Raw genomic sequence first — 12,056 nt, forward strand, 5'->3', positions numbered from 1 at the left:
GCCGGACTGGTGCGGATGTAATGCTTGCACCGCGTGTATGTTTGTGGCCGTGCATCGCTTCGCGATCTGCGAACGGATATGGCTCCCGTGGCTGCGAGACGCAAGATCGATGTCTACTCCCCACCGACCGACCGTCCGTCCGTCCGAAAGCTCGGGCAAGTGGGCACCAACACGACGATCAACACCAGTGAGGCAGAGCCTGACCACCAGCCAGCGGACTGGGCGAGTCGTTGCGATACATTCAGCAGAGAATTTCCTGTGTCGGTTTAGGGAGCAGGGGGCTAGCGCCGGGGAAAAAGGGGGAATGGGGTAGGACCGGGGTAGCGAGAAGTAGAGACGGAGCTGAGTTGTGGAATAATTATGCAGTCTGTAAGCTGTTCGGACCCGAGCGCAGGGCGTTGCGCTTGCGTAGACGCTTCGGCAAGCCCCGATTAATCAGCTAATTCTCGCAAAGAGAGGGAAAGCTTTTCCTGGAGATTTCACGGCGAGGGACAGTCCTAGGCGAGACACCGAGAAGGAGCGAAATTGCAAAAGGAAGTAACACCCGGCAGCTGGATATCGCGGGACGAGAGTTTCGCGACGCCGACACGCTAGCTGCCACACGCTAGACGACAACGACGACGACATGTCGACGAGACGCTTTCACGAGCAACGGAGAGCGACGTCGTCGACTACGACGAAGACGACCACGACGAACTAGCGAGGAGACGGAGCAAAGAAAAGAGCAGACGGTATCGTCGCTCCAACGCGGTTTCGGAAGACTCGGTCGGAGCAAGAGGTTTCAGACATCCATGTGAGGACCGGGGAGGTATCAACGGAGCCGCTGTGTTCGAGAGAATAGAGCAGAGCCGAGCGAAATCGAGTAGGTCTTATGAGCGCTCAGGGTGGCCGAGGGTCCTGGATCCCGAGTTCTCGGAGGAAGTGAAGGGTTGGATATGAGAAGAAAAGAGGGGATTCTCTCCTCTCTACGAAGCGACTCCCACTGGGTGAGTAATGGCTCCGGAATTAAAAACTTCGTAACGACTCACTGCTGAGTGTGACGGGTGTTGTTTCGCCGCCCTCCAGCCCCTCACCCTATCTTGGTTCGCTGTCGGTCGTCTCGGAAATACTTTGCCGCAGAGGGCAGAGCGTCGTAAAAGGGAGCAAAAACATCTCTGCTGCTCTCGTCGTTGCGAGCACGAGAGAAGTTTGAAATCTTAATTTTTTCTCGGGATCACGGTCCGGGTGACGCGAACCACCCTGTAGTAGCTCCATGGAGTATTTTCCGCTAGTTCCGGGATTAAGCCGCATCGCGGCGGAGAAGGTCGTCTCGAAAGAGGAATAAGCGTATGGTGGGTCCAGAAACGAGAGGATACCGCGGTCCGGGAGCATCAGCAGCAGCGAGCTGGGATTAGACGCAGGGACACATGGGCGAGAAGCGGAGCATCACGCGGTGCATATCAAATCGCGGAAATTGTCTTGCCTTGCTCGTGACCTCCTGCTTCTCATTATGGCTTGATAAGAGGTCATCTTGACATGGCGTTGGTACCGATCAGGAAGATGGCCCATGATTAGAGCCTTCTGCGTACCATGAGTATTAAGCACGAGTGTTACTCTCTGTCCCTGACACGCTCAATTGAGCCGTCGACGGAGAGAGTGCAGCTACACCTCACGTCTTCCGCTCCAGAGATATGCACGAACGCCTCGCCTCAAGTTCCCTCCACTCCCACCGTCCCCCGTTACTCAAGTTTCAAGATATCATGCAGCGAATATTTTTACAGACCGCAAAACCAATGGGCTCGATCCGCTCAGACTGGCGCAGGATACTCCCTGGTTCAGATTGACTCATAGAAAAATTGGATTCTAATAATAATTGGACCGGGATCCCGGACGATGGAGTTTCCGAGAAAAGCCCGATCGGGTGTGAGGATGATTCCAGCCAAATAAGTTTATCGAAAAGTTCGCACCTTGCCTGTCGTCATCGGGTCTCGTGTAAATAATTCACTCCTCAAGTCTTCCAACGCACCTTCCGTAATAAGATACATACTTCCTAGGAGTTTGGTCGATGCCGAGGACGCTCAATGATATTACCCTGTGAACGGTCGGCGCAAAGAGCAGACTACGCTGAGGATTCGTTACTAGCGGTCTTGTCCCCAGATGGGGAACCGAAGCGAAAGAAGCACAGGAGTAATAAAGAAGCTTGATATGGGGACAGGAAACGGCTCATACGTCGATGAATCTGCGAGGAGCATATCCCTATGGATTCCGTTGACAATGAACCATACTGGAATGAGATGAACATGGGTCTTGGGAGAGATAAAAATGTTATTTATTATTTACAATAAGGCACCTTCCCAGATAGGAGTAGGTACGCATCGTATGCCGTTTCTAGCAGCGTCCGTTCCGCGCTATCTCTACCACATAGCACTGAGATGCGCGAAACGTTTTTGAGTGGTTTCGCTGACAACTTTCCGATCGAGACCATCCCTCGGGACAATGAGACATTTGATTTACTACAGAAGCTCGTCACCGCCAAACGCAAATATACAACAATTCTCCTACTCTCCCAGCTTCAGGCTCGATCAGGGGGCATTCTTCCGGCTGATCGGCGCTCACAAGCTTGAGCCCCCCATCGATATGCAGCCACAAAGATGAACATTGTTCCTCCCGATGGACACCATAAATATATGCTTGAATTAGAGACACTACTACTGTACGACTTCTATGATGGCTCGCACGGTCTTCTGGTCACAAGGGAGATTTTTCTGAAGGAATGGCCGTTCGCTTTCCTGCACTTGAATCTAGTGCCAGCCCAAGAGGGCATGCGTGAAGAGAAGCCAGCCCGTCGCAATCGTTGTCGTCACGATCATCACGGGGAATCCGACCCTGGAAGGCAGAACTTCGAGAGTTACGAAAAAGGGGCGCAAAAGCGGGGCTCGCTGCCCTGTCTCGACTCGACGAGAAAACACGAAATCTTTGCGGGAGAGCTCGAAAAATGAGAACGATATAGATAAATTTAGTCTTCAGACCTGAAGAAATCCATGAACGTGAAACGATATCCGTGATGTTCAGCCACACCAGCGCATACGACATTCGCAGACGCGCCTATAAGGGTTCCGTTTCCACCGAAGCAGGCTCCAAAAGCGAGAGCGTAGATAAGAGGCTGCACGGGAAGATTGAGACCTTCGGACTCACCTGGAAGCAGAAAGGAATCTAAACGTAAGGGGGGAGGAACCGGAAAGGAATGACATGCTTGAGTTAGTGTCTGCGCACACCGGGGGCCCCGAAAACACTCGGTCGGAGTCAGGAATCGCTCAGTGGAAGAATTAATCGAAGACGCTTGTGTACAACTTCGTGTCCATCCGCGAGAGAAACGGTATCGTCGAAGCATGCAGGGGAAGCCTCTCATGGGAAAAACAATGTCCTTCACGGCGAATTCCAACGTCTCGAAGCCTCGCCTCGCTACCCCCAATGCGGTGGAAACTTCGGTGAAGTATGCAATTCTCGTCCACGAGTCAACAGTCAAGCATTAACAACTCCGAGCCGCCATTGTTCGCTGCTCGTGCATTCGTGAAGGCCATGGCGTTCTCATCGGACCTTCACGTAAAGTAGTTAAGGCTGCGTTCGCGGCACGCCAACCGTCATCAGGCACGCCAACAGGGAAAGAACGTATAATCGTCGTTCCTGCATGCGTGACATTCTCTCGCGAGACTCTAAACAGTTGAGCGCCCAAACAAGAATGATTCCGTGAATGTCTCCTCCAAGTAGCGCCCAAAGTGTTTCCAGGGCACTTAGCGAAGCTGGCGGATTCGTCCTGGGGGAGCTTCGAATGTCGCACGCGGAATGATTGCGCCTTCGAGAGGAGCCTTTTCACGCGCTTCAAGCACGCGTCAGATGCAGAACTATGGTGACCTATCGGGACGACGATTTCAATGCGCTATCCTGTGCTTGCTGCTCCGAGATCGTCAGTTTCAACCATGGCTGCTAGGATAGTTCGCACGAAAACATGGAGACGGGCAGACAACTCGACCACCCGTGGGTTCACAACCTGTTCCTTTTCCGAGTCTACGCGCGGAATAAAGTCGGAACTCCCAAACAGAGTTCTATTCATGTGCCGTATCGAGCCCCATCCAGCTCGAAACATGTAAAGCAAGGCTAGAACCGCAGGGGGTCCCCGAAAACCTGGAGTTGCCCATGACTCTCATCATGGCTAAGATCAGCATTATCCTTGCTTACCCAGTGCGGCAACGATTTTCACCATGACAGTCGTGAACGGAATGTTGTCGATGAAGCACGAAGCAAATGCGGACACCCAGGTTATGATTATTATGCCTACGACCAGACGATGCTCCTCGTTCACCGCGAGTATCCATTTTTCAGTCTGATTGCCGATGAATTGTAGGAGACCCAACTCCGTCAAGGCTTCCATGACGACGAAGAGAGCTGCGAAGAACAGCAAAGTCGTCCATTCGACTCGGCCGAAAATTCCCTCAAGCTCGTCGGTGTCGGCCAATACCAGCAGGGCAAGTGCTCCGTAAATGGCAATCCAACCTGAAATCGGAGAGTGGGATTAGAGTTCCGTTCGCTGCGTTCTGATTCGAAAGTCACGGGACGCTTTTCAATACTCACCGAGGCTCAGGTTGAGGTCCGGGATAGACTGTATGAAGAACAAAATGATCACGACAGTGAGGACGATTCCGCTTTTGATCAGAAGAGGCCAGTTCCGGATCTTGTACTGAAATTGCAGCAGAATAAAATGGAATCCGAATTCACTTCAGCTCTGAAGTTGTTCTGTCAACGTCCCTCCGCTGATCGAAATTTCCGTTCCAGCGCTTTATTGGATTCCTCTACTCGGAGCGCAGACACTCACTTTGGCACTAAGCTGTTCCAGGTTGTGCTTGAAGTCATCTCTTGAAGGACTGCTCGATTCGACTAGTTTCTTGCGATAGATCGTCTTCAGATTCTTGACTTTCTTCTTGAGTATGGTGCGTACGTAGCTCTCGTCTCTCGAGTATTCAGATAGGGAGCGGCACGCTTTCTGCCATATATCGATTTCATGTTGAATTTCGACGACCTAGAAAAGAGATGTTTGCCATCAATCTTCTCGCTGTTCGATGAGCTCTGACACCATGTTGCTTTCAATCGGAAGGAATCGAATTCGGTAGAATGGATCCGATTCGAGAATGAAGAAACGGGCTCGTTCTTGATTGGTAGAAAGAATGAGAGGAGGAAACCCGAAAGCGATACGAGAGGAGCAAGAGATGATCTCGGAGAGATCTCGTGCCAATCACCGACCTCTTGCGGCTGCTGGTGTCGAAGGCTCGACTCGTCTCTGTAGAACACTCTCAGGAAAATGTACGCGCCGATTGCGCTGAGGGCCACTCCTGGTAGTAGATGTAGCGTGAAGGTCGTGAAATTTATTCCACCTGAAAGTATTGAAGGAACGTTCCAATCGTAGACTCGAATGGATGTTCTCTCTGACGTATGATGAGATATATATAAGACGATGAAAAGATAAGATAATAAGATGAGACGATGAAAACCGGAGGCGCGCGCTTCACGCTACCAGCGTTGGGCAGCGCTGAACTCGAGATTGTCTGTATTCCGATAATGCCCCCGATAAGTTCGATTCGGGACGGGAAATGAATTGACGCGAATAGGAAGGCATAGAGCCGAAGGAATTCCGGAGTTTCACTCACTTAGGAGAACCTTCGCGTTCGAAATGATGATGACGTTGGGAGGATCCCCGATTGGGGTCGCAGCTCCTCCGAGATTTGAAAATATCACCAGGGTTATAAGGACCTTCCTCGGATCTAAATTCATAACTTCGCAGAGCCTGAAAACAGCAGGAAAGTAAATATGAGGCGGAAGAGTAGGAACCCTAACACTTATACAAATCATTCCGCGGGAGCTCGGCAGATAAAAAATCGTGTTCCAAGAATTGCTCGCCCTATCTCAGACAGGGAATTATGACAAACGGCGGTAATGAAAGTGAGCGGATCGCTCCCCTACCACAGCCGAACGAGTAACATTCAGGCTCGTGTGATTGGGTTTTGCGATCCCATATGACTCGGACTCGGCGTGCCTGATTCTTCATGAACTCTATGACGCCGTGAGCTCGGGAATGCCCGTAATAAAATCATGGACTGAAGTTCAGTGCAAAGATTCTCACTTTATGGTGACGGCCGTCATCAAGAGTATGGTTGTTACGTTGTCGAGGAATGCAGAGATCACAGCGGTGAAGAGGCACAATGTCGTTATCATTGGCCATACGTTGCCTCTGGCAACTCTGAATGCCAGGACGGCCATGTAATCGAAGAAGCCCGTTTCGCACAGGATAGCCACGATCACCATCATACCTGTACGGTGGAGAGAACGAATATTTAGCAGAAACTCGATTTCCCCCTGAAATTTAATTGGAGCTGCCGGTGTTCGATCACTCGACCGATCCCGAGCGCTGAGGGGCGAACGAGCCAGAGATCGGGAAGGAAAAAACGTAATTGACTCACCAAACAAAAGGCACAGGGTCTCGACGTCGAGCCACGAAACAACCTTCTTCAAGTCGGGCCGATCCCCGGTCAGCGCCAGACACGAGATCGCAGCAGTGGCGCCTGGGGAAAACAGATAATCACTATTTGCTCTCCATTTTCCAATCGATTGGAAGCTTAAATTCTGCCGCGACGTGCGTGCACGGCCCGCAGATTCTTTGCACGTGATCGTTCTGTTTTGTCAGCAGCGGATAGTCGAGAGCGATTCTCGGAGAGCGCTGCTGTTCGCACCAACTCCCGCCGACGTTGTCGAACACCCGGATGACGTCCGTCATCGGAATGAACGCCTTGCCGAATCCACCTATCGAGCAGCATCTTCCGAAACGAATAATTCCCTCCATATTCAAGACCGACTGGTGAACTCACCGATCATAGCAGCGAGAGTTCGGTGGCACAGTTCGAAGATGATGAGCACGTATAATCCAACGAGCACCACGGCTGCCATGATGAGTGATATCTGGGTGAACTCCGTGAAAGGATTCACGAGCATGCTGACGGAGATTTGTCCTTTGAGTTTTCGGGCCTGTACCAGGATTTCAAGGTTGCCGCCATTTTCAAGGAGTTCCGTGACCGGTATGCGGAACGAATGCTCGATTGTGGACTGATGTACCTGCGGACCGGTCGTAGGCGGCGCCGTCGGAACTCTGCGGGAAATAATTCAAGTCAAGCTCGCCTCCGGGGACCCAACTTCATCAATATCATCATTGCTGCCCATCAGAAACTCTTGAAGCATATACGAGTGTCCGACCGAGATCGATTGACAGAGGGATGGCATCGGAAATGAACTCACACCAACGGCTCGTGGCCTTGTATGACTTCATGTCCACCGTCTGGAAATCTTCGCACAAGAGCGAATACCGTGTCCACATTGCTCAGATTGCTTAAACTCTGCGGGAGGAACGGTCCGGTGGCCTGGAGCCTCAGGATCGGATATGTGGGACTGAGTTGCCGCCTCAGGCTTAGGAAGTACGGCTGTTCATCGCTCAAAGAGAAATTGATCCAGTCGTGGTCGGGTTCTTCTGCGACGCTCATTACAATCTGGAATTTCACCGTATGGAATTTGTTAGCAACCCCGAACGATGGACTCAATGAGAAGCTTGAGGGGATTCCCCGATCAATCGGAACCTACCACTGCGAAAACCACAGTCGACGTGAGGAGCGAAACCTTGAAAAGGTTGCCCCAATTTTTGAACTTGCTCGTTTCTTTCGCTGAAGCCTTGTCCGACAACATGACACTCTGGTATGAGGCGTCGTCGTGCGGACTCGACAGTACCGTCGAAGCGTTCGAGGAGGCTCGAGGCCTATCATCAACTGCAAAAAATCATTCGGTGAGAAGCGAGCGATGGAGAAAGTCGACTAATCGTAGGAAAAGTCGTGATTGCCACTGTTTTGCGAGGTTCGGCTATCGTTATGGAAAATGCTCTGGGTACGCTCCAAGTTAGTGCGTCAAGGTACCGCCGGCAATGACTGCGGGCGAGCTCGACTCGATTCCGATCACTGGGTGTGGAGGAGAGTAATAATTCGAAAACGGTCGATCGGTGTACCGTCGAGCTTACCTTTCACCTTCAGCAATGGTGTGGTCTCTGAGGGTAATTGCAGATACTCCGTGGGCACCGGAGTTGTCGAGAGAAACCCTCTAGTATCACTGATTCTCGAGTAATCGCGGTTGGAGGCACTTCGGCGGTATGACCGATAATTCGCGTTTGAGCAATCCTCGTCACTAAAAATAGACCAAGAGCTTACGATTATGCCTCGTACATGTTGCATACGATGTCAGCCGACGAACACAATGAGATCGTCCCAACATTCTTGAAGATCCGTCACTCCCGAGAGCTCTCTGCTCTGATGCCTCAGATTCAGCTGACCCTCGAGAAATGCTCACCTTGACGTAGCCAGGCTGTCGCTCATACAAATACAGACTTCAGAGAGGCTATCGTCTAGGACAGTCATATTGGTTTTGAGAGCTTTACAAACTCGTCACCAAGAAAAAGTCTTTTCTGCTTCTGCCTGTCCTCACAAACCCTTCACTTAACACAAATGTCTTCGGTCACAATCTTCAGAGACATCTTCTGTGGCTTTCATGAGATGGTACTCTTTATATACGCTCGGGAGGCGTAACACAACACAATGCCTCTGACGGAATCAATCCTTCCCTCTCCTCCAAACATCGAGTCATATGCACGCACTTCTTAGAATTCTTCGCGTTGGTGTTCTGCACCAGTTAGTCAAGACGATCTCGACCCGCGCGGGATATCTCATCGAATCCCTCTGAAGATCTCGACCTCAATGATATGACGAGGTTGGCGATGACGCATCGGGTACACGGCGAGATAAGCCGGGCGCGAGCCTCGCCGCGTGCTGCACCGGCGGGAGGCTATTACCCCGAAACCCAGCATTCTGATTGAAATTCCCGTCTTCTGATCGAGATCTCATAATCTCTCTGTCTGAGGGTCCAAACAGCATAAGCGTCTCACCTTTCCTCGTTCACATCGAGATTCGCATTCTCGGTTTCGTTTCGGACTGAGTAGCCCTACTCTGGACTCTGGCAAATGGACACATAGGATGCCGAATCGAAGCAGAAGGCCATCCTCCGATTCACTGTCATCAAGCTAAAAGCAGGGAGAAGCGATCTTGCCGATGAAATCGAATCATTCAGTTGAACACTTCGTTTGGATGGACTGTCTGATAAAGACTGTCTTGCGAATCGAGCATGTCTTCGCTCAGTATAAACAGCAACGGGATATTTCCCGTAAAGTACGACCTAGCAACAGTTCAAGGCAGTCTTTCTGCCGCTGCAGAAAAATCTGCCGGATTCTTAGACTTCTTCTAAACCAGTCATTTTTGGCGGATTTTTTTCCGGATCGGACCTGCTAAGATCTCGAGTCTCTTCTCCGCGTAGCCGAACCCCACACGTCAAGACTTGGATGTTGTATTTCGATGCTGGAGCCCTAAGTTGAAACATACGTAGGTATCCTCTATTGGATCCTAAATTACTCTTTTGGAGATACTCACGGATCCGGCGCGTCAGACCCGCTACTTTCGTAGCCCGAGTGGAGCAATTGACCGCTTTGAGTGAGAGATGATTCTCCTGTCTGTTTCCGTCGGAAGTTTCTGATCCCTCTTTCTTCTCCGTCTATCGAAGGCTCGCTCGACATGTTGCTATCTTCGAAACGGGTCAGTTTGAGATGGGGGGTTTCTCTGAGTTCTTGCTGCAAAGAATGAACGGTGTTTGAGGTCACGAAAAAGGTTCAGGAGCAATCCGAACGTAACTCGGATCCCCACGCAACTAATGGGGAGAAATCTCTTAGTCCGTCTATCTAGCGTGAGGCACGTTCTTGTAACGAACACGAGCTTCCGAAGATACGAAAACAAACTGATTTTACGGGATCCAGACTCAATTCCGTCTCGGGCTCTCCACGACTTCTCTGTATCCACTCACTACGCTCCGGGAAGTCCAACTCCGGATTGGAGCGGAAATGCAATCATCGATCCGCGCGTGACAACAACAAGAGACAATACCGCAACAGAGCTTCTGACTCGCTTCTCGGAAAGCGAAACAAGTTCTCTCTGTGTTCTCGAGCGGATTCTGGAAGGCGGCTCGTAAGAAGAAAAGTCGTACCAAGGCACGGAACGGGACCGAATTTCAGTTCGATCTGTGAGAACCCGCATGGCGAGCTCGTTCAGGAAATCGAGTTCTGTTGGCACGTCATCAGGGATACTCTTCGCTTCGGACTACACTGCTAGAACTCCGACTTTGGCGTCATGAATACTTAAGCTGACCAGCTCACGGGTCGGGGCCACCCATCACTCCTCTGCGGCACAATTATAGAAAACCTCATTTACGTGAATCACAGACGCAGTGTCGCATGACCTCTTCGATTTCCGGCCAAGCCGGGAGATTTTAAAGATATCGAAAATACTTCTGCGAGTAATAGTGGGAGCCTGTTGCCGTCCTCGATTCGTTGACCGGGAGCTCGAACGAATGACGTATGATTCATAAATACAGAGTCGAGGGCGCACGGATTATCCGGAAAGTATCTGCATATTATTCACTTCAGCTACGGTTGGTTCGGCCTCTTTCCGAAGACGTCGATATTTCTCGCATACTCAAGATCGAATCATAAACCAGGCTTCGATTTGTTTTGCGGCCTCGGGAGTAGATTCGGTCGCGGAGGAACAATCGCCTTCCCCTATGACCTGAACCCCGAAGCCTTCGCTCAATGGGGAAAAAAAGCGTGAGAGGAGATCATGGACTCCCGCAGAGATCTCGGTGGTGTCGCCGTAGCATCACAGCTTCTACCACGCGAAATTTCACAGTGAGAGCAACTTCGCTTGGTATTCTCTCGCTTCCGGTTTTCATCTCGAAGACTTTCAAAGTGGACCATTGTATACTCGAAGAGGTCTGTCTAAGAGCGGTACTTAGATATCTCTTGTTCGTAGATCAGCCAAGGATTGGCTTTAGTCCTTCGATTGTCCGCATTACACTGCTCTCTGGTACTCGAACAGCTCTCTCGAGTTGCCTCACAATTTCGGACGGCGCATGTTTCTGCTCACAGTTTTCAGCGACGCGAGACGTTGATTGGGGTTCTCTCCGAGCTATTCCAGAGCAAGAAACGAGACTTGCTTACTCAAAGTGAACTCACAACGAAACTCCGAGCTACTTCAACCATGAAATTCGTTGCTGATTGTTCGACCGTTCGCTGCACACCAGAAGTTGCGGACATTCCCTCGTCCTCGGAACCTTCATCAGGATTCTTCAAGTACTGGGAGGCGGCCGTGTCCGCTTGCATCAGTGGACAGAAAACACTCAGATCGGAGCTTGAGGACACGTTCGAGGTCGGAGGATGGATGTCCACCGTCACTTTAGAAGTCATTCTGTCGCCACTCATTTCCCGGAGTTGCCGGCGGGGGTTGAGATTCAAGTTTCCTCGGTCACTTCGAACATAATATTCCTCGCTCGATCACCAATCATGAACAGCTGTTTTCCCGAGCTTCCACTTTACTCTCATTAGATCACTTTTCCGGCCGGCCTGTCCCACGAGCATCCAATGAATGTGGACCTGCCTCGCTTGTCCAAAAAGACAGTTAGGTGGGTAGGAAAGCCGACCTATCATCGAACACTCGATACATAATCCCCTCCGTAGCAGACGCATTCGAAACTCAGTAAACACGAAATCGATTCAAGTCGCAAGTGTTCGAACTTGGTGCGCGTCGCGAGTTTGCCGGCCGGCGTCCCCATGAGCTCTGCCTTGGAATAGTACACCATGGAATTCCATTTTCAGACGTCTGAATAGGTCTTGAAGAGGCAGGTGGCTTCATGGGAATTTACGCTCCGAGCATCAAGCCGCCTGTATGATACAAGAAAACGGCCAGTTCTGTGCTATTGAGGACCTTCCCGCGATCGTTCCAAATCACTGAAAGAAAAACCTAAGACAAACACTTCCTCTTCATGTCTGGTCGCGGGGGTGAGGCCCGCAGGAAACGGAGGGCCCTTCTCGAAGAAGAAGCTCTTCAAGTCGCGAGGATACG

General features: G+C 50.9%; 1 protein-coding gene across 1 annotated transcript; it reads right to left on the reverse strand.

Annotated features, from left to right (window-relative positions):
- Positions 1–2,292: 2,292 nt before the first annotated feature.
- On the reverse strand, positions 2,293–11,204 carry LOC100899830 (P protein). Its single transcript, XM_018638832.2, has 15 exons — positions 11,171–11,204; positions 9,540–9,736; positions 8,084–8,247; positions 7,657–7,838; positions 7,318–7,565; positions 6,894–7,171; positions 6,489–6,590; positions 6,152–6,338; positions 5,679–5,815; positions 5,275–5,405; positions 4,850–5,053; positions 4,609–4,714; positions 4,216–4,530; positions 3,009–3,174; positions 2,293–2,865 (listed from the first exon to the last, which is right to left on the reverse strand). Exons 1-15 carry the CDS (start codon positions 11,195–11,197, stop codon positions 2,781–2,783), a joined length of 2,529 nt encoding a protein of 842 aa, XP_018494348.2. The 5' UTR covers positions 11,198–11,204; the 3' UTR covers positions 2,293–2,780.
- Positions 11,205–12,056: the final 852 nt, after the last annotated feature.

Source organism: Galendromus occidentalis, unplaced genomic scaffold, assembly GCF_000255335.2.
Source record: "Galendromus occidentalis unplaced genomic scaffold, Mocc_1.1 scf7180000077185, whole genome shotgun sequence".
In the NCBI taxonomy this organism is placed as follows: Eukaryota; Metazoa; Arthropoda; class Arachnida; order Mesostigmata; family Phytoseiidae; genus Galendromus; species Galendromus occidentalis.